The sequence below is a fragment of the Orbicella franksi genome, chromosome 10 (genome assembly GCF_964199315.1).
Source record: "Orbicella franksi chromosome 10, jaOrbFran1.1, whole genome shotgun sequence".
NCBI classification, from domain to species: domain Eukaryota; kingdom Metazoa; phylum Cnidaria; class Anthozoa; order Scleractinia; family Merulinidae; genus Orbicella; species Orbicella franksi.
This window is the reverse complement of record NC_138154.1, coordinates 19,664,696-19,687,748: the sequence shown is the minus strand read 5'-3', so window position 1 is coordinate 19,687,748 and position 23,053 is coordinate 19,664,696. Positions and strand designations below refer to the sequence as shown.

Here is a 23,053-nt window from a genome sequence, read left to right as displayed (position 1 = left end):
TTAAGACCCTCAGGTCACTCTGAACAAGTGACTTGTGATTAATTGTAGCAGAACCTGCACACTTTGGAATTGTGCGCAACGACACCTGTTGTAAAATTATTTTCTAGGGGTGGTGGCAGTGGGCCTGCAGGTTAGCTTAAATATAAACATTCGGGTTATAAGCTTTTAATTCTCCTTCTTCTCACCTATGGAGAGAAGCATTTTGTGAAGACCCATATAAGGGCTGTAATTACAAAACTAGGTTAGCCTAAGTTAGCCTTAAGATACCTTGCAGTCATCCATTTCTCTGGTGTGGGTAGGAATCATGGCTTTCATGGCTCAGTCACTGGCTCACACTTTGTTTCACAAAGCATCCATGCTTGCCATGCCATAGAAAAACATGTGGCTTAATCTAAATTTGTTCCCCCTTCATATCAGTTTAGCTTCATAGTTTCTTTTAGAAATTCTTGCATTTGAGAAACCGCACTCCGTTATATATAATTTCCATGGAGACTCACTAAAATGTCAAGACCCTTAAAAATTGAAAATTGGCGCAACAAAGACTAGTTTCTGAATGGAATGAAACAGAGGAAAATGAGACTTGTCAGACTTGCCATTGAGGCTTGCGAGATTTCAAAATCAAACTGTCAAAACTTCCTGAGATGCTACAGGAATATATGTAATCGATTGGCCACCCCTCCAATAAAAATGTGCTCTCAATCAGATGAGTCGGGATATGCAGGTGCACTTAAAAATTTCCAAAATATCAATAATTCAATCCCCATGAATTTACTTAAACTCTTGGAAGGAGCATTAAGTCCTGAAATAAATACTAAATAAATGCAAATATTATTTTTATCGTTAACTAACCTTTAGTTGCATCATAATGCCCTTGAAAGGAGTGATCATAAGCAATGTAGATAGAGGAAGTGCTTAGTGGCGTGGAAGGCATGCATGTTAATACTGGTGAACTTGGGAGAGAAGTGATCACCACAATAGGGATTCTTAGTAGGTTGCCACATCCAAAAACACAGAGATTTCTCACGTAACTGTTAAACCATCCAGATTCGGAAAATCTCTTCAGTTCTTCCTTTACATCGAAATCCACAAATGAGCTATATTTGTCAATATTTGTTTCAATTTCCTGGCAGAACAAATGACGAAGCCAAGCAGTGTCAGAATCTATGGAGTTTAAAAGACCAATTGATTGTAAACATTTCACAAGTACCTCATTTCCATGGTCACTACTATTAACAAGTAAAGAATGAATTGCTGTTACGATGCTTGTAAAGCAGCAATTGCATGCCATCTCCAGGCAATCGGTCTACATGAAGATTCATTTCCACTGAGATTCCATTGTCTATAATATGCCTCTGTCTTCTGGTGCTGCTCTGGAAGTTTGTCCATGAGTTAATTGAACCATCCTTTTAATGTCCGAGAATGGAAAGTTGAAAATGTCCAAAGCTCTTGACATGCAGTTCTTTTCCACCAATGACAGAATCTGATTCAAGTGAAGTACTCTGTCCTGGACATAGCTTACGAAACTATCATTTTTCAACGATCTTCAACCTGATTATAATTAGGATTAATACTGTTAATATTCATGCCCATTTGAAACGTTTTTAAGGAGCACCTTAATTGCTCTTGATTGTCTTCAACGGTCATGACAAGAGGAACTTATTTAAACGTATCAGCACTTTTAAATTTCTTGGGCAGGAAAGCTGGTATGACATTTTGTTGAAACCCACTTAATGGTGCCACTGGTGTTATTCTAGCATTTGATCTGTGTTTTTTTTTTTTTTGCATCTGGATTCATCTTGCAACTCCAAACATACAACACTACAGTTAAAACAGCAATGGCAAATTCAGGTAAAATTGTACCTGCATTACCAAGAAGTGATCTTTTCAGTTGCCTGTGCAGTCTCTCATTCTTCTGAGTGCCAGTTCCTGGTGGAATTTCAGAGCAACAGCCACTGCGTATATGTTTTTGCATATTAGCTATAGCTTTCTTGCTTTCTTCTGTTAGACAATATTCCCATTTTTCGATTAACATTTGCAAGTTTGATTCTATACATTCTGGATCTGGTGTTTCCCTTTTCCTAGCTGGTCGTTCATTACCGCTTGCACGAGATACAAGTCCAAATTCGATTCACTAGAAAGTTGTTGCTACTGGCAGGAATCGCCCTTGGGAATTGTTTTCACAAAACGCTGACATGCATGGAAAAGATCTAGTTTTACTGCAACACCGGGAACAACTCTGTTATAGGATGGTCGGACAGAGCAACAGTCATCCATCATTATTTAACTGTTCATTTCTTACATCCAGACATGCGTTAAAATCTTTTAAAATGTGTTCTATTTCTTTAAAAGCTGTACTCCTTGTACGCCTCCAGGCCACAACTTGACCATTCTCATTTAGTGCAATATATAAATTTTCAAACTGATTTACAAAAGCTTTGTCAAGGCGTCTGACCACTCCAATTTGTTTACTTACTTTGAATGTGTGATCGCAAGAAAGTATCGAGAATGGTATAGCTTCCACTTGTTTTTGATAAATAGTTTCCATATTGTTAAAAAAGGAAAGAAACATGTGCATTAGCTGTTCATTGCTTGCAAAAAGATACATTACACGTTCATAGAAAGTGTTCGAATCTATACTTCCTTTGTTGTTGCGTACAAATGCCTTAAAGTTCATCGAAGCAATGTCTGCAGCCAGTTCCAAAAAGTTTTGTCCTCGCCCAATATGTGCGACAACGTAGTCAAGCAGATCTTTAGAGCATGCAGTTCTGTAAAATGCCTTAACAGGAAACTTGTCCTTGAGTACTTGTGAAACGTTTTCAAGGATATCTGTTGAGGCAGAGTAGAATTCATGGCCAGAGGATGTATGGTCTGCCAGATTGTAAGGACATCTGTAGATAGACTGAACCAGAATTATATTTCCATTGAGGTCATACATCAGTCTTGGGTGACGCGGACTTTGGTGTGTCAGTTGTGTGGTCCAAGAGTGAAATACCAAAGGACACTTACGACTGGGACAAAGTAATTCTATCTGATAGTGTTGTAATGGACACCACAGAAATATTTTTGACATCAAAACATTGCCTGGATTTAAGGGCGAATTGTAAATCTCGAGCAAAGATCAGAGCATGTTACAAACTGCACAAGACAAGGCTATCAAGGGTGTTCAAGAGGTCAAAGACTTTATACCAGGGTTGGAAGATTTACACTTCCTAAGTCAAGGTCTTCCCAATGATGCGTCGGTAAAAAGGCTGCAGGAACTTCAGGTAAAGTTTGTTGGCGGTGAGAAGAAAAATGATCAGAAATTGAAAAAGAAAAGAAAGCCGAGGAAGATCTATACTTTGTCGTAAAGAGAGAATCTGGCGAAGGCGGCGAAGAAGATGGACGATGATGGTATAATGGTCAAAGTTTAGGACAATTTGCAAGATGAGATCAGAGTGAAGGATTACGTTATTAACCGGATGGAAGAAAATTTGAAATCCGCACAATCCGAGATAGACGATCTGCAGACTGAATTTGAACGCGATCGCGAAGACTACTTAGAAACGATTCGAAAGCAGGAGCAAATTATCAAGCTTCAACAACAGCTTTTGGACAAGATCCAGCCATGCATACGACGCGACTGTAATTATTACAACATCGATAAGGTTCGATCGGAGAGCACGTGGCATGAAGAACCCGGCAAGTGGAACATCCCTTAGCTAGTCATTACAAAGACAACGCTTCCTACCCCTGGGATTATGCCGGGTGCAAGCACCCCACCCCGGGGCCTGAAATCGCCCGTTAACAGACCCCAGGTCAATAACCAGGGACGAGTTGTCAATGGACACTTAGGGAGGTATCCTGAGGAGCCAAGCGAGGATCGTTTTCTTCAGCATTTGTCGCGAAGCTCTCATGAAGATTACGCGTCGAGTTATTTTAAACCTAAAAGAGCTGACCGGTTATTAGCTGAGAACACCAAATTTGAACGATACGACAAACGAGAGTCATCTCCTTCGGGTGCAACGCGTCCGCAGCTCGGATTTCCAGGTACCGGGGGATCGAGTGGAACGTTGAACAACAATGTTCCTCCGGGGAGCGGAGGTAGTACTGGCGGGATGCCCGCTATGGGAAGACCGGTTAGATTGGAATCACTACACATGCCGGGGGAAAGGGGAAACAAGAAAAAAAAAACACAAGAATTTAGACGAAAGAAAGAGAGACGACCGGTCATAAAACAATGCCAATTAATGGTTATAGGAGGCTTGAAAATAATCGCGCCAGTCCAGGCGTGAAAATAGTCGCGCGCGTCGTGGGTGATAATCACTTATAGTAACGTTTAGGTAGATATTTGTTGTCTTTTGTTTTGTTGAATTTGATTCTTAGCCTCGCCGTTTCGTAGACGCATAAAGAACAAATGGACGGAGGCGCTATAGAGCTCGGCGTGATGCATACATGAAGTCAGTCATAAACATTGTAATGCCCCTTCTTGTATTGGTTTTATCACATTCGATCGAATCAGAGCCGACAGATTTTACCAAGAAATAGATATCGATCGGCGCCCGTCCTCAAATGTCAAGTAAGCTATTATGTTAGAGTTAAGATTCGACAAGGAATCAAAAAGGTGGGCTCAAAATCTAATTTATATACATGTAGCTAGTTATGAGTGTATTTCAGTGTACCGTTCCTGGTGAATTAATATATTTCCGAGTGCATGCACTTACAGTGTAAATTATCTATGGTATGCCGGCAGTCCTGCTATCACAGATGCAGATGAACACGTAAAATGGTTGACGGGATTTTTCATTCAAAGAAGTTGTAAATTATGTATAATAATTTCACCTGTGTTGAATGGTCATGACTTTGGGGTTTCTTTAGGCTTCAGTCAATTTTGAAAAAAAAAAAAAAAGAAAAACGAAATGCCTCTATTGTAGATGAAGCAGCGCATCTAAAAGTTGAACCCAAGAATAATACGAAGTCTGTGACACATATGTTTTGCGCTTTTGGCTCTTAATCGTAATCTAAATTTTTCAAAACTATTTTGCTGCATATTCCGTTGTCCTTTAGGTCCCGTGTCTCCATACTTGTACAGTTCATTGTTTTAGAGCTTTTGAAAAAAATTCAATGTTTTTATGACTCTACGCAGTGAATTTCTCAAATGCTACAACTGCCGTTTTCCGATCAGATTAACATAGTTGTGAAGTGAAAGCTTGTGAGTTTGGGGGCGAATTCATTTGACCTTTTCAGTAGAGTTGCGGCTGTCTATGCCATCAAGCATACTTTGAATTTATTTCGACCTTTGCTGTATCATCAGCAACCCTTTGACTACATTTATTTTGCACTATAATACAGACTATAAATTCCATTAGTTTAATAGGCCATGATTCTTAGGTCGTGCTTTCGTCTAGTGTAATATATGTAATATTCTGATGGTTTACACAAATAAAGACTGTGTGTGCATTCGTTATAATTCCAAAATTTCGCTGCAAAGCAAAGCGTCCCCGTAAATACCATGCAGGTAATTGATGAACCAGAAAAAAATCTTGCAATTAAATCCTGCCGAGCTCTCACTTTATTTTCCAGCCCTTATAAATTGCCGGCTTGATCACCATTACCACACTTAACCAAAAATATCTACCCCCCCCCCCCGCCCCCTGCATGCACACCGCTCGTTAAATTGTAATGGCCTGTTAATTGAGCGATAATGCATGCTTCAGGCGCTTGCCAGGGTTACTGCGCTGTGTTTGTCGAAGGCGTATGGAGGATAGGGATCTCTACTGACTCGGTGGAGGCTTTCCAGTTGTCAAAACACAACTCAACTAAACTTTAAGAATTATTTAATATCGTTCTTTTACTTTACAGCCCTTAGTCATTTCCTGCATGTTAGTTCTGGGCCAGAGTGGTTTTCACTTGAGTGTCGACAGTGATCCGTTATGGCTTTTGTCTAGCTTCACAATGTTAATAGTGATTGGTTTAGAAAAAACTGGGGCTATTTCCGAGTCAGAATTAAGATGACAACTTATGGTGACTTCTACAAACAGATTTTCCCGCGCTTCGCATCGGTTACTTGATTCTCCTTCGAGTTTTGCTTGGTTTACTTCATGTTCAGTTTCTTCTGTGTATGGACACTTGTTTGAAAACCGCTCTAATGCCCCTTTCACTATTTTTATCTGCCTCCCTTCTTTCTCACCTCTTATCTTATAATTAAGTTTCTTTCTTCTAAACAATCACAGCTTTACAAGCGGTGTTCATATATGTATGCTTTGACCTCTGCGATCAATGTTACAACCAACTACTTATATTCATTTTACCTTAATTAAAAGTAAACTGGCCCACTAGAGAAGATATATTGATGAAAACCTATGTTACATCGGAGCGGTTTTCGTAAATACAAAACCAAAGTAATCACTCTGACCAATCACAAAGTACGCAGACAATTCAGTGAACCAATCAAAGCTCGAAGTAATTACATGTAGCTGACGCAAAGCGCAGGAAAACGCGTGCGAACGAGTCACGATTAGTTTTGATTTATTCTGATTGGACAAAAAGAGGGCGCGAGTTTTTTAAGCCAAGGATACAGCGTAGCTGATGCAAAACCAATTACTTTTCGACGCTGAAACGAAAACCGCTCTAAAGAAACTCACTTTTAATTGATTAACATTTTGGTATGGGACATTATGATGTCATGTTAAGAGTAAGTTACAGTTAAATTAACTTAAAATCAACGGATAAAACAAAGAATTTTCTCATAAGAATTGACCTATCGGGCCAGAGATGAACCACACCTAATCCTTGATTCAAAATTTAATCATCAAGAACAGCAAAACTGTTCTCTAAATGAAATCTAGCCGTCTGTGAGACTACTGATCTCGAAGTCTTCATCAGTCAAGTTTATCAAGAATCACCAATTTAACTTGCGTATAAGGTTGAACTAAAATTGTAGATACAGACAGTAAAGGAAACATCCCGATCAGTATAAAACATCATGATCATTTGGCGCGAAAATATTCACGGATGATATTCGTCTGTGGACATTATCTGTTTCGAGAAGCAAACAGTTTTCTATAGACTGTTCACAGCCTCGCTATCAACGATCGAATAAAAATACGAGAAAACAGAGGGCTGTGAACAGTCTAACAGTTTTCCGAGAGCGAAGCTCAGGTCAAGGAAAACTGTGAACTTTGGGGAACAGATAATTTTCAAGGACCAATATCCGAGCATATATTTAAAGTCAAATAGAGGCTATTGTGATTATTATCCTTCAAAGATTTTTCGCAACACGTGGGAGCTTTTCCAAATTGGAGAATATCACTCGATCGGATATTTCCGGTTTTTGGCTGGGCCATATTCAGTCACTTGACGCTTTGAGACCAATCGTGTGTGATTACTTTTGCCCAACAATGGGATATATAACTCTCATCAACAACTGATATCACATTATTTATTTTTATTACTCGTTCTCACACTTATCGAAATACAGGGTGCTTACCATTTCGCCAAAAAAGCCTGGAATTTTTGGTCGACAGTCAATGGAACAGTAATTTTACGGAAAATCCATTCGAAAATTATAGACTACCTCTAGAGGTAGTTCTCTTTCTCCGTTAGGAGCGGAATGACGGAAATTTCCTCACCATTTGCCAAATTTACCAGTTTTCAGTCTCTCATCAGCCGAAAACAATTGCGGGATATTGAATTACAAATGGAAAGTGTCACTTGCTGATTTTGGAAAAACCCTTGCCACTATTCAACGGTCATCGACATAGGCCCCAATGGTTGCTTCTCCATACAATACAATACTAATGTAGTCGATACTGATGTATGCCGCCGACGCGTACTGGAAGGAAACGACTAGGTATTTACCATACTAGAATTTGGCGATACTTGTAAATACCTATCCGATCATATCAGGTCAGTGACTTGATATCGTCTGGGGGAGTGATTCCAAATTGGGGTAGGTAAGATTTAATTATAAAATGGCGAGGCCAAAGGAACCTGATGTGCTAGCAAAGCGTGCCATAGAAGTTCGATCATGAATTCAACAGACCAAATACGGCCAGACGCCCGTTGATATTAGGTCAACTGAATGACTGGATATCGCAGGAAACCAGGACAGTAGTCATGGCTTCTCATTGGCTAATTGCTAACTTGGGTAACTAAAGTAATTCATGAATTACTACAAGTTAGAGGGAAAGAAGGCATTCTAACCTCTAAAATTGCCTCAAAATCTCCAAAAAACATAAATGGGAAATGGGTACCGACAAGTTTTCATGGTTATATTTGGCAGACATACTGCGGGTTTACCTCGGCCAATGTGGTACTAGCATCCTGATGGAGTAACAATGTGGCTCTAGTCGCTTCAAGCTATGGTCATTCCAGTTTAAATCTGCACGGCACCCTGGAAATCCCTCACGACGAAATGTGATGTAATGTATTATTGCATGTCCGCGGTGGTATTGCTAATTTAGAAGCTGATGTGGGGTTTCTTCTTAGAACTTTGGCGTTCTCGAGGGGTTTCCAATGCAATGGCCTGGTTTTTCATGCGGAAATAGGATTTTTGCTATTCTTTCTATGAAAGGGGTTTCCAGGAATCCCTAAAAGAGAGGGTGAGGATGCCAAGTTGGGTTGGCAGATGTAAAATAGAATGGCCGGTTAAGCTTACAGTCAGATCTTTTTTATATGATAAGACTTTACGTTCATTACCCCTACGCTATCGCTATTTTTATTTTATTGTTCAAAGACCTACTCTCCGTGAATATGCTGTAACTCAGTGGTGGAACAATGCACTGTTGCCTGGAAAGTCATAGGCTTGGCTCCTAGCGAAGAAACAAAAATATTTCGATTAGAAATTTCGGAAGCCTCTCAGATATCTTTATCTCCACCAACCTTCATTTATACCACCATCAATTTTCACTCATCATCGCTCATTGCTAAAAGTAATGGATATTTTGGGGCAAGATTTGTATCATGGGGGTTTGCGGTGAGCCTACGCTCAGAAGAGAGTAAATTAAGGAAAAATCTCATTGCTGGTAAGAGTTTTGTTTTTTTACCTGCGCTTTCTGGGACATCCCAATCAGTTTGTGTTGCTTTACAGGATGAAATCTGCCCCTCTATTAGGTCGAGGTTAACACAGGCATTGACTGCCTCGTCCCTCTTCTTAAACTGGTAAATCTAAAAGTTAAAAGAAAAAAAAAAAAAACAGAACATCGAATGAAGTTTTATATTTTGTTAAAGTGCACCTAACCCCCAAATTTTTTTTTCACTAAAACGAATCTAGACTTTATTTGAAGCATTTGGGTGGAGAAATTTTTGAATTTGGTTGAATCCTCTATTTTCTAGGCCCTTTCAAAGTCGCGCTTGAAGTGTTTCACGACCGCGTTTTAGGGAGTCTGGGGCGGCGGTACCTGATGACGTCTACCCAGGAACCAAACACAATGGCGCCTCAGTCAACTCTCTGTATTTGCTCGAGGAAATGGAACACAAAACTAATCATTCCGATGTATTTTGGGACTAAAACGTCCAAGTTTTGTCTCAGAATCATTTCTTTTTGGTCACTGGAGTCAGAGTTAAGTTTCGATTCGGAAGACTCCGAAATAAACTTCGATCGAGCACGTTCGACAATTCGACAACTGTGAACTCACTGCTTAGAGCTTTGAGAGCAATTTACAATATTTCAAGCGACGAAGGGGAAGACTTCTTTGCGGACGAGCTGCTTGTATATTAGGAATGGAAAGCTAGATACGAAGTGGAGGAGCAGGCAAACGAAAAGCAGGAAAGAAAACTCAAGGACTGCTTTGGATGGTAATTTCGTCAACTAAACATAAGATTCCCACGCGTGTTTATAGCCCGTTTACATTTGTCCTTAGCGAGAATGTATTTCATCAAGGTGTGATTGTTCTTTCAAATCCAGCTTGTGTTTTACTTTCAGTTGAATGCTTCGTGTTTATAAGAGCGACGTACGTGTCGCAGTTTTCGAGACTTGATGACCTCCAAAACATTGGCTTTGATCGATTGAAAATCGTATTGTTTGAACCTGTATTTTTGAAGCTGCGGGAAGCAAGGCGGAAGGAAACATTTCATACAATTACCGATTTCACATTGTCACACGTTTTAAGTCGTAACTCCAAATAACCAATGTAAATTGTTCTCAAAGTTTGCAGCGAAATTCGTCGGATAAGCGAAAAGGATGTGCTCCCTAAGCGGTCCGCACATAATGTTACGCGGTCATATTTTCGACGTTATTGCACAGAATCTTTGTCGCACTGCTGATTTCCAAGCCTTCGAAAAACTCTGTGAGTATAACAATTTTGTTATCATGTATTCTAAAGGATTAATCTTCGACTTTCATCTAAATCGAAAGAGAAATAAGTGTTGGTTAGCGGCGTACAGTTGCGATCTATTTACATATCAGTATAACGCTTCTGGATCATGATCGGATCACACAACTTTGTATGTTATAAATACTGCGGGATTGGAAGATATAGATTGTAGGTAGTATTTCTACAAATTGCTGGTTAGCTTTAAGCAGAAAATTTATGAAAATAGCGTTCGAAAGTCTGCGGAACAAGTTCCAGTGAGAGTTCTTCAATGGTTCTCACAGATTTAGTTCGCTTGTTTCGGTTCGACAAAATCAACCATCGTTTACGTCTTTGTTGCACCATTAGCCGATCATCGTCAGTTAATTGTACAGTATATCTTTCTTTAAATCTGGAATATTGCTGCAACAGCCGATAGCACCTCTGGAAGGCGTTTCTGCGCACTTTTCGAATGTGTATTGCACCATCCTGAAGGAAATGCTTCCTGGGTAGACGTCACAAGAGCCGCTAGACCCATTCTCCTCAAACTCGGTCGTGAAACAAAATGGCGGTGTTTTGGAGCTATTTTCGAGATTTCGTCGGGGCACAGAAAATCGAGGATTTAACGGAATCCAAAATTTTTTTTCCCAGAACTATTTCAAATAACAAGTAGATTCGTTTAAGTGAAAAAAAATTTTTGGGGTTAGGTGTACTTTAACTAAGTAATCTTTCATCTTTTAATCGTACACTTTTCACAGACAATCACAAAAATATAAGCAGCGATTCTTCTGTTGTACCAAAAGATGGAACATTTAATTTACCCGAGGTGTTGTTCTTATTTTGTGGCTAGCTTTCAGATTTAATCCTTGCTAGTCCAGTTTTGGATCGCTCTCTCTGTCACGCAAAAATATGCTTCAGCGTTGCGTGAAAGAGAGAGGGCCAGAACTGGACTTAATTCTTACCTTTGGCACAAACACGAGTAAGAGAGTAACGCTGGTGCACACGATCAGACACAGTGACGAAATGGCATATAGAGCTTCATAATTCACCGAGCCATCCATAGCAAAAGCCACAATAGCACCAATGATGGACAGCACGGCCACATTATAAACCGACATCCCGATGTACCTGGAGTCATTCAGAGCAGGAATGCTAACATTACGTGTCTCCCAAGCCAAGAACAGACCAAATAGCAGAAGGATGCCTTTGTAGGCGAATAAAACGCCTAGGAAATACGTTTTGTATCGACAGGTGCACTGGTATAACACAGGGATGATAATGATGCCATCGCTCTTTCGGATCTGCAGATAGATAATCCAAGATTATAACTATTTTACAGAGAGCGGCTTTAAAAGATAATTTGAGTGTCGTAATAAGCGCTATCTAAAACTATCTGAAACGTTTTTAATGCGTTCTCTTCCTTTATGACATTGACTTAGATAAACAATAATCTTCCTTTAGCGCGGAAATATGCTCGGATATTTGCCCGAGAAGCAAACAGATTTCCGAGGAAAACTGTGAGCTTTCAGGAACAGATAATGTCCAAGGACAAATATCCGAGCATATTTCTGTGCCAAATGGAGGCTTTTGTGTGTATCATCCTTCAAATATTTTTTTCGCAACACGCGCGGTTTAGAGATTTATTGAATTTTACTCGGATATTCCCTAGTTTGAGCTATTCAGTCACGTGACGTGTTTAAATCAATCGTGCGCAAGCGAAAATATTTGAAAACTTAAGATATTCTAGCCCTCATAGATACTAGAATGGCTCCGCTCGTATTTGTTTAAGACGAATATATATTACGTTTAAGACGCACAATATGCGTAACATTTAATGCGCCTTGGTAAATACGAGAAGCATAAAACGTGTGTGTCGAGAAAAGAGAAGTTGTTTTGATGGAGTCTCTTTAATTTGGAACATTCAATGATTCAAAAGGCGATCTTGCAGATGTTAAAGTAAGTAAAGAGGATTGCAAATGTCTCACCATATGTTCAAATGTCAGTATTTCGGCTTGGAGCGGATCAGTTGCAATCCAGTATGACAAGAACACCACATCGACAGCTAGCAATCCTGCCACAATACCAAGCAGGTGAAGATCCTTGATGGCCTGAGATAAAACATAAAAGGCAAGATGTCATGGACACTTCCACACCTTCGACTGCCGAAATTTTGATACCGTATGTTCTTGAATGAAAGGTTGGCTTCGAATATACACCATCCCTCTTCAACACCTGGTCGAGGTTAGATGAATACAGTGATCACCGGCGTTCACGGTTCCAGATACGAAGCATTTACTTGAGATCAAACATACATTTTAAATCAGAATTTTTCAAACAGATCTTTACTGTTTATGAGACAGGACTTATTGACAGGAGCGACATGTGCTCCTGTCTAAAGGTTTATGATGCTACCGCGGTGTGCTCAGGTCGCTCATTCAAACTATAGAAAGTTGTTATATCGTACTCTACATAATCCTGCTTCAGCTTAATCCAACTGTAAACAGACATGCTCATTTTGCTGCCACCAAGCTATTTATAAGGCTGATTTCGGTGAGGAATCAAGCAAGAATATGCGTTTGCATATGTTTTGGTGTCCTCGCCGGCGTATGTTGTTGTCGTGTGTGTTAATGAAGTTTAACCATGTAGTATTTACCAAGTGAGTGTGTCTCTATAGTTCACAATCTCACCATTTTTTTGTTGGTCGTGGCAGCTGTGAATATCTTGTGCACTCGCCAGGTTTTGCTGAACATGGCACCAAATGATAAGGAAAATCCAATAGAAAGCACTGCAGCTCGAGCCTGATGACCAAATTAAGTGTTAACGTTATGCAAGATAATTAGGAGGTTCTCCGTCTCGTATTTCATATGTGTGCAAAATCAGACCTTTCTTCGCCTTACACGCAATTAGGTTTCGCTGATCAAAACGCAGTGGCTGCTACGTGTAAAGCAAAAAAATTGTTGCGGTTTCTATGATTTTATCTTAGCGAATATAGTAATTGTAAGTAGTAATGTTAATGTAAATAGTAATGCGGTTTTGTCGTGAGCCCCTGGCTCGGGAGATTAGGCAACCACTCTCCACGTTGACGACTTAAAATAAAGTTAGCTTTCCTTACCTTATGATTAGCTAGGTGGTTTTTGGCTTTAGTTGGCCGATAGTCATTTGGAAGCTTCTTTAAAACAAACGACAAAAAGTTATATCTTACATTACAATTGCTTCCGTACTCATCTGAAGAAAGGATCCTCGCATTCAAACCAAGCAAAACGACTGAGGTGTAACACAGCATACAGCCCAGAATAATAATATTATTGAGATTTGGTGATGACATCTTAATGATTCTGCAAAGAGGAAAAAAAGAGATTTATTCTTCGCCAGTGGTTGGTCATCAGCTGGGCAATGGGCGACAAAAAGAAGGTCGGATAATAACTTTTCCAGGGATGAATATGTACTGATAAACTACGAACAGATTTTACTTCAAACGTGTTCGTGACCATAAACTGAAAGAGTAGCCAGTTTTAGCACTAAATTGGTGTCAGTATCGATAAGCATTTTGTCATGATACAAGTCATTATATGAAATATTGTATACTTCAACTGGGTAGAAAGATGTGAAGACATGATTTATCATCACAGTTATACAAAACTTACGCAACTGTAAAATTAAAGCCTGAAAAAAAATTGAGGCTTGAACGGCGGGATTCGAACCCATGACCTCTGCGATACCGGTGCAGTGCTCTACCAACTGAGCTATCAAGCCAACTGAGAGCTGGTTACGTTGCGAGTTCGTAATATACCCGTAGATAATGAAGATAAAAGTTAATTTATGAAAGTTCATATATTTGAACTGCGGAGACTTTATGTATGCTGTTATGACTTTCCTGTCAAATGTAATTAAAGGGTATTTTCCAAAAGCGGGCTTTATGTCACTGGTTTTCAATATTTTGGAAATCTCTTCTAAACAAATCAGTTTCTTTTTTTGTGCATATACCGTAAATCTTCGAATTAGCGCCCCCCCCCCCTCGAATATGCGCCCCCTTCGAATAAGCGGCTCTCCTATCGGCCAAAATTTAAAATAAGCGCCCCCCCCCTCGTATAAGCGTCCCCTCCCCTCCCCCTATTTTGTGGACGAGTAATGAGACAGCACAAGATGTATAGTTTTCGTCTTGTAGTATTAGATTTGTATATTGTTTCAGTTTTTGACCACGTGAATTTCTAATGGTGCCGCGATCTAAACTTTAGGATCAGATTTTTACGTCGATAAAGAGCTTATGTTGTTGTTTGCGTGGAGATGATGTATTAAAAAAATGATCATGTCAGTGCACGATTTGGGAAAAATTAAATAAGCGCCCCCCTCGATTAAGCGACCCCTCGAATAAGCGCCTCCCCCGTCTTCTCTTAAATTTGAAATTTGCGCCCCGGGCGCTTTTTCGAGGATTTACGGTATCAGTATACGGCCTCGACGGTAAATGTCCTACCTGCTCTTTCCATTGCTGATGTTAAAATGCAGGAAACCCAAAGAACAGAGGATTCCAACAGCTGCCATAAGCCACATGACTATCATAAGAGGTAACGGGATCATCATGAATTCCTGATATCGAACTGACCGATCTTTGGGTGGTTTGTTCCCTGAAAGTATGCATGGCAAGGTAATAAATTTTATTTTTAGTTTACTTATCTAAAAGAGAGAAACTTAAGGAATTGATACAAATTTCAATTATGTCTTTTATCCGCCTAATTTATCTAAAACATTTTTACTAGAGTTTCTTAAAACAAGTGTGGTAGAAAACATGAGAAGGGGTTTAATTGGATCAACATCTGAAATATCACTAGATCCTATCGCATCATGTCGCTTGGCAATCTCCCATCCTAACTCAGTTATACACTCATTTTTGTCATGGGAAGTGTTCTGTAGATAATTGTGTTGCCTTAGTTATTTCTGAGCTGATTAGGTATTCACGAACTTCCAAAGATATGAACACAATTTTCAATAAACAAGGGTAAATTCATTAGACCTTTCACAGCTAAGACATGAAACAAACCAGGGTGAATGAGTCTGCTCTCGCTCATAAACTCATTCGATCGTGGTGAAAGAACGTTCCACGTAAAAAAAAAAAAGAAAAAACATAACCCTGAGGACGCTACATTTTGCTTAACAATTCCAAGAATATCTAGAACAATTCTATTCTGGATCAACTCAGTATGTCCCTTGCTATACAGCTGACTGTGTAAGGACAGCTTGAAAGTCATAGATCAAACACGAGAAATCTTGTCTTACCACATTTCCAAACACTGTGACGCGGAGTGTAGTCAGATTTTTGACGAACTATGAGGTGTTTGGAAATGTGGTAAAACACTGAATCGAGTGTGTGATATTCCTTCACAATCGAAGCTAACTCAAACGAAATAACAGAGAAACAAAAAGGTAAGAATATGTGCTAAAGAGATAGATCAGATCGATATCCAAACACCGTCACGGTTATGATTTCTTTCGTTTAAACTTGATGAATTATTATTGACATGATAGATGCGAATGCAGCCATAACACTACTGGAAAGAAGCTACTTTGGAACTATTATTGAGTTTGAGAGAAGCTGATCAAGATGTGTCACCTAGCTTAGTCTAAGTTCTACATGAAAACGAGAATTTGGTCGATTCCAAGTTACATTTTTGCAAACGACGACACAAAAACGGAGATACCTACTGCCACTGCAGAACAAGCGCAAGACTTGTCATTTTTCTGTTTTAAGCTGATTTAGGCGAGGTATTCATTGACCGAACAAAGTTCCATTGAATAGTAACACCTTTTCTGTACCTTTCCATAAAGAGTTCTTCGTGTCCTCAAACAGCTCAAACTTGTCTTGTCTGGTAAAATGCTGGCCAATTGGGACTAGCTTTGTTCCACCATCTGGGGCAAGGGACAAAGCGAAAAAAAATCATCCAGATACGCTACCACTGGTCAATGGGATATGACAGGAGCCCATCATAGGAGCGTGCAAGTCCCATACTAAGCCTATGTCACGGCATTTTTACAGACCGGTCTATTTTTAGGCTAATTCTTTTCCCGCGAAATAGGTCAGTTCCGGTCTACATGAGCACGCATCGGTAAGGAAGAAAATGGCGGCCTCAGGTGGACATGTCGACAAAATAAATAGAACAATAAAATACGCTATTTCCCTCTCTATTTTTAAGCCCGTGCTTGTAATTGGTCACTGAGGTTCCTGCGGGGGTCTGAATTCGCAGTAAATTTAAACTAAAGATACATCGGTCTGTGAAAACGCCGTGAGAGGAATATGGGGTAGTTGCACGCTCCTGGTGATGGACTCCTGGCGGGAGCCATAATCGGGGACGGAGACCGTAAGTCTCGGGATTCGCGCGCACCTATGATATGGGACAATTTTTCTATTTTTAGAGCGAATTGCGCCATCCTGACGTCATATATCCGCACGGATTCACGCACGTGTCGGGGGCTCTCGCGTGGATGTTGTCACGTTGTGTGATCAAATGGTGAGAGTTGAGAGATTCTTTTCCGTATTTTTCACAGCGATGGCAGGGAATAAGGCAGGGAATACGAACCAGGGCGCTTATATGTAGTTTTATGCTCTGAGCTAACGGAAAAGGTGGGTTTTTCAGGGTCGAAAACAAGACTTCAATCTCGCGCTGGGAATGAATACTAAGATATGCTCACGCCAGTTGTAAGCTTACGCGTATGTTTTTGTGTTTGTTCTGACTTAAGAATATAGCAAGAAAACTCTACACTCTGGTATCGAGTTAATTTGTGAGTTTCTCAGACAATGGTTCATCATAACCAAAACCTGTTTTGACGGTTTCTTATTGTTTCTGCTTGTTTGGTGAGTTTACAAAAGTTTTTGAAAGGAAAGTCTGACACGTACAATTAGCTCATTTGCATAGTGCAGCTCGCGTACTTTCAAGTCCGAGTCGGTGTTTGAATTGTCAACAAATCTTGACAAGGATTTCTCTCGTTATCTTTTGTGCTGAGATACTGTAACAAATTTCACGAACGCAAAAAGGGCTACTAACATCATGTGTGTTTCTTCAACATAAGCATAGTGAAGTTTTACACTGCGAAAATGAAAATAGACAAGGAGTTTTGATAGCTCGATCAACAAACTCGAAATCGTTATTCCAAGTTGATTAAAGAAAGCGTTATCGTAACTTTAATTTGCTGATTATTTCTGCTTTATTCACATATTTCCAGCTTAGCTTTTAATATGTTCTCAAACATTTATCAATCTTAAACATATTTAAAAACTATAGAGTTCTTGTTTGAGTTCGATGTACGCTTTCACACGAAAGAGCGGCGGAAGTACAATTTGTCATGTTTACTGCGGGCTGACTGTACTGAAAACACGCACATCCCAATCAGTTTGTGTTGCTTTACAGGATGAAATCTGCCCCTCTATTAGGTCGAGGTTAACACAGGCATTGACTGCCTCGTCCCTCTTCTTAAACTGGTAAATCTAAAAGTTAAAAGAAAAAAAAAAAAAACAGAACATCGAATGAAGTTTTATATTTTGTTAAAGTGCACCTAACCCCCCAATTTTTTTTTCACTAAAACGAATCTAGACTTTATTTGAAGCATTTGGGTGAAGAAATTTTTGAATTTGGTTGAATCCTCTATTTTCTAGGCCCTTTCAAAGTCGCGCTTGAAGTGTTTCACGACCGCGTTTTAGGGAGTCTGGGGCGGCGGTACCTGATGACGTCTACCCAGGAACCAAACACAATGGCGCCTCAGTCAACTCTCTGTATTTGCTCGAGGAAATGGAACACAAAACTAATCATTCCGATGTATTTTGGGACTAAAACGTCCAAGTTTTGTCTCAGAATCATTTCTTTTTGGTCACTGGAGTCAGAGTTAAGTTTCGATTCGGAAGACTCCGAAATAAACTTCGATCGAGCACGTTCGACAATTCGACAACTGTGAACTCACTGCTTAGAGCTTTGAGAGCAATTTACAATATTTCAAGCGACGAAGGGGAAGACTTCTTTGCGGACGAGCTGCTTGTATATTAGGAATGGAAAGCTAGATACGAAGTGGAGGAGCAGGCAAACGAAAAGCAGGAAAGAAAACTCAAGGACTGCTTTGGATGGTAATTTCGTCAACTAAACATAAGATTCCCACGCGTGTTTATAGCCCGTTTACATTTGTCCTTAGCGAGAATGTATTTCATCAAGGTGTGATTGTTCTTTCAAATCCAGCTTGTGTTTTACTTTCAGTTGAATGCTTCGTGTTTATAAGAGCGACGTACGTGTCGCAGTTTTCGAGACTTGATGACCTCCAAAACATTGGCTTTGATCGATTGAAAATCGTATTGTTTGAACCTGTATTTTTGAAGCTGCGGGAAGCAAGGCGGAAGGAAACATTTCATACAATTACCGATTTCACATTGTCACACGTTTTAAGTCGTAACTCCAAATAACCAATGTAAATTGTTCTCAAAGTTTGCAGCGAAATTCGTCGGATAAGCGAAAAGGATGTGCTCCCTAAGCGGTCCGCACATAATGTTACGCGGTCATATTTTCGACGTTATTGCACAGAATCTTTGTCGCACTGCTGATTTCCAAGCCTTCGAAAAACTCTGTGAGTATAACAATTTTGTTATCATGTATTCTAAAGGATTAATCTTCGACTTTCATCTAAATCGAAAGAGAAATAAGTGTTGGTTAGCGGCGTACAGTTGCGATCTATTTACATATCAGTATAACGCTTCTGGATCATGATCGGATCACACAACTTTGTATGTTATAAATACTGCGGGATTGGAAGATATAGATTGTAGGTAGTATTTCTACAAATTGCTGGTTAGCTTTAAGCAGAAAATTTATGAAAATAGCGTTCGAAAGTCTGCGGAACAAGTTCCAGTGAGAGTTCTTCAATGGTTCTCACAGATTTAGTTCGCTTGTTTCGGTTCGACAAAATCAACCATCGTTTACGTCTTTGTTGCACCATTAGCCGATCATCGTCAGTTAATTGTACAGTATATCTTTCTTTAAATCTGGAATATTGCTGCAACAGCCGATAGCACCTCTGGAAGGCGTTTCTGCGCACTTTTCGAATGTGTATTGCACCATCCTGAAGGAAATGCTTCCTGGGTAGACGTCACAAGAGCCGCTAGACCCATTCTCCTCAAACTCGGTCGTGAAACAAAATGGCGGTGTTTTGGAGCTATTTTCGAGATTTCGTCGGGGCACAGAAAATCGAGGATTTAACGGAATCCAAAATTTTTTTTCCCAGAACTATTTCAAATAACAAGTAGATTCGTTTAAGTGAAAAAAAATTTTTGGGGTTAGGTGTACTTTAACTAAGTAATCTTTCATCTTTTAATCGTACACTTTTCACAGACAATCACAAAAATATAAGCAGCGATTCTTCTGTTGTACCAAAAGATGGAACATTTAATTTACCCGAGGTGTTGTTCTTATTTTGTGGCTAGCTTTCAGATTTAATCCTTGCTAGTCCAGTTTTGGATCGCTCTCTCTGTCACGCAAAAATATGCTTCAGCGTTGCGTGAAAGAGAGAGGGCCAGAACTGGACTTAATTCTTACCTTTGGCACAAACACGAGTAAGAGAGTAACGCTGGTGCACACGATCAGACACAGTGACGAAATGGCATATAGAGCTTCATAATTCACCGAGCCATCCATAGCAAAAGCCACAATAGCACCAATGATGGACAGCACGGCCACATTATAAACCGACATCCCGATGTACCTGGAGTCATTCAGAGCAGGAATGCTAACATTACGTGTCTCCCAAGCCAAGAACAGACCAAATAGCAGAAGGATGCCTTTGTAGGCGAATAAAACGCCTAGGAAATACGTTTTGTATCGACAGGTGCACTGGTATAACACAGGGATGATAATGATGCCATCGCTCTTTCGGATCTGCAGATAGATAATCCAAGATTATAACTATTTTACAGAGAGCGGCTTTAAAAGATAATTTGAGTGTCGTAATAAGCGCTATCTAAAACTATCTGAAACGTTTTTAATGCGTTCTCTTCCTTTATGACATTGACTTAGATAAACAATAATCTTCCTTTAGCGCGGAAATATGCTCGGATATTTGCCCGAGAAGCAAACAGATTTCCGAGGAAAACTGTGAGCTTTCAGGAACAGATAATGTCCAAGGACAAATATCCGAGCATATTTCTGTGCCAAATGGAGGCTTTTGTGTGTATCATCCTTCAAATATTTTTTTCGCAACACGCGCGGTTTAGAGATTTATTGAATTTTACTCGGATATTCCCTAGTTTGAGCTATTCAGTCACGTGACGTGTTTAAATCAATCGTGCGCAAGCGAAAATATTTGAAAACTTAAGATATTCTAGCCCTCATAGATACTAGAATGGCTCCGCTCGTATTTGTTTAAGACGAATATATATTACGTTTAAGACGCACAATATGCGTAACATTTAATGCGCCTTGGTAAATACGAGAAGCATAAAACGTGTGTGTCGAGAAAAGAGAAGTTGTTTTGATGGAGTCTCTTTAATTTGGAACATTCAATGATTCAAAAGGCGATCTTGCAGATGTTAAAGTAAGTAAAGAGGATTGCAAATGTCTCACCATATGTTCAAATGTCAGTATTTCGGCTTGGAGCGGATCAGTTGCAATCCAGTATGACAAGAACACCACATCGACAGCTAGCAATCCTGCCACAATACCAAGCAGGTGAAGATCCTTGATGGCCTGAGATAAAACATAAAAGGCAAGATGTCATGGACACTTCCACACCTTCGACTGCCGAAATTTTGATACCGTATGTTCTTGAATGAAAGGTTGGCTTCGAATATACACCATCCCTCTTCAACACCTGGTCGAGGTTAGATGAATACAGTGATCACCGGCGTTCACGGTTCCAGATACGAAGCATTTACTTGAGATCAAACATACATTTTAAATCAGAATTTTTCAAACAGATCTTTACTGTTTATGAGACAGGACTTATTGACAGGAGCGACATGTGCTCCTGTCTAAAGGTTTATGATGCTACCGCGGTGTGCTCAGGTCGCTCATTCAAACTATAGAAAGTTGTTATATCGTACTCTACATAATCCTGCTTCAGCTTAATCCAACTGTAAACAGACATGCTCATTTTGCTGCCACCAAGCTATTTATAAGGCTGATTTCGGTGAGGAATCAAGCAAGAATATGCGTTTGCATATGTTTTGGTGTCCTCGCCGGCGTATGTTGTTGTCGTGTGTGTTAATGAAGTTTAACCATGTAGTATTTACCAAGTGAGTGTGTCTCTATAGTTCACAATCTCACCATTTTTTTGTTGGTCGTGGCAGCTGTGAATATCTTGTGCACTCGCCAGGTTTTGCTGAACATGGCACCAAATGATAAGGAAAATCCAATAGAAAGCACTGCAGCTCGAGCCTGATGACCAAATTAAGTGTTAACGTTATGCAAGATAATTAGGAGGTTCTCCGTCTCGTATTTCATATGTGTGCAAAATCAGACCTTTCTTCGCCTTACACGCAATTAGGTTTCGCTGATCAAAACGCAGTGGCTGCTACGTGTAAAGCAAAAAAATTGTTGCGGTTTCTATGATTTTATCTTAGCGAATATAGTAATTGTAAGTAGTAATGTTAATGTAAATAGTAATGCGGTTTTGTCGTGAGCCCCTGGCTCGGGAGATTAGGCAACCACTCTCCACGTTGACGACTTAAAATAAAGTTAGCTTTCCTTACCTTATGATTAGCTAGGTGGTTTTTGGCTTTAGTTGGCCGATAGTCATTTGGAAGCTTCTTTAAAACAAACGACAAAAAGTTATATCTTACATTACAATTGCTTCCGTACTCATCTGAAGAAAGGATCCTCGCATTCAAACCAAGCAAAACGACTGAGGTGTAACACAGCATACAGCCCAGAATAATAATATTATTGAGATTTGGTGATGACATCTTAATGATTCTGCAAAGAGGAAAAAAAGAGATTTATTCTTCGCCAGTGGTTGGTCATCAGCTGGGCAATGGGCGACAAAAAGAAGGTCGGATAATAACTTTTCCAGGGATGAATATGTACTGATAAACTACGAATAGATTTTACTTCAAACGTGTTCGTGACCATAAACTGAAAGAGTAGCCAGTTTTAGCACTAAATTGGTGTCAGTATCGATAAGCATTTTGTCATGATACAAGTCATTATATGAAATATTGTATACTTCAACTGGGTAGAAAGATGTGAAGACATGATTTATCATCACAGTTATACAAAACTTACGCAACTGTAAAATTAAAGCCTGAAAAAAAATTGAGGCTTGAACGGCGGGATTCGAACCCATGACCTCTGCGATACCGGTGCAGTGCTCTACCAACTGAGCTATCAAGCCAACTGAGAGCTGGTTACGTTGCGAGTTCGTAATATACCCGTAGATAATGAAGATAAAAGTTAATTTATGAAAGTTCATATATTTGAACTGCGGAGACTTTATGTATGCTGTTATGACTTTCCTGTCAAATGTAATTAAAGGGTATTTTCCAAAAGCGGGCTTTATGTCACTGGTTTTCAATATTTTGGAAATCTCTTCTAAACAAATCAGTTTCTTTTTTTGTGCATATACCGTAAATCTTCGAATTAGCGCCCCCCCCCCTCGAATATGCGCCCCCTTCGAATAAGCGGCTCTCCTATCGGCCAAAATTTAAAATAAGCGCCCCCCCCCTCGTATAAGCGTCCCCTCCCCTCCCCCTATTTTGTGGACGAGTAATGAGACAGCACAAGATGTATAGTTTTCGTCTTGTAGTATTAGATTTGTATATTGTTTCA

The 23,053-nt window shown here is 39.7% G+C and overlaps 1 protein-coding gene and 2 pseudogenes across 2 annotated transcripts in view; 1 reads left to right on the top strand and 2 right to left on the bottom strand.

The window, feature by feature from the left end:
* Window positions 1-1,469: 1,469 nt before the first annotated feature.
* On the top strand, window positions 1,470-5,246 carry LOC145500787 (kinesin-like protein KIF17; annotated as a pseudogene).
* A 2,230-nt stretch (window positions 5,247-7,476) lies between these two features.
* Window positions 7,477-15,083, bottom strand: LOC145499890 (gamma-aminobutyric acid type B receptor subunit 2-like). The gene is made up of 6 exons (XM_081479413.1): window positions 14,740-15,083; window positions 13,471-13,603; window positions 12,956-13,066; window positions 12,254-12,376; window positions 11,231-11,569; window positions 7,477-9,144 (listed from the first exon to the last, which is right to left on the bottom strand). The coding sequence occupies exons 1-6, from the start codon at window positions 14,844-14,846 to the stop codon at window positions 8,884-8,886; spliced, it is 1,074 nt and encodes a 357-aa protein (XP_081335539.1). The 5' UTR covers window positions 14,847-15,083; the 3' UTR covers window positions 7,477-8,883.
* Window positions 15,084-19,518: 4,435 nt separating this feature from the next.
* The window catches only part of LOC145500773 (gamma-aminobutyric acid type B receptor subunit 2-like), a 64,105-nt pseudogene continuing 60,570 nt past the window's right edge, over window positions 19,519-23,053 (bottom strand). Inside the window, exons 12-15 of the transcript XR_014051142.1 lie at window positions 22,069-22,201; window positions 21,554-21,664; window positions 20,852-20,974; window positions 19,519-20,167 (exon numbers count right to left, since the gene is read on the bottom strand). The product of XR_014051142.1 is annotated as a gamma-aminobutyric acid type B receptor subunit 2-like (transcript). The remainder of the gene's footprint in view (window positions 20,168-20,851; window positions 20,975-21,553; window positions 21,665-22,068; window positions 22,202-23,053) is intronic.

Bases quoted from the DNA above. Each gene is read 5' to 3' on its own strand.
- LOC145499890 (XM_081479413.1), bottom strand. From the start codon at position 14,846: ATGATGATCCCGTTACCTCTTATGATAGTCATGTGGCTTATGGCAGCT. The intron at 13,604-14,739 runs GTAGGACATTTA...TCCTCTTTGCAG, and splicing joins ATCAGCAATGGAAAGAGCAG to AATCATTAAGATGTCATCAC. The intron at 11,570-12,253 runs GTGAGACATTTG...ATCTATCTGCAG, and splicing joins TACTGACATTTGAACATATG to ATCCGAAAGAGCGATGGCAT.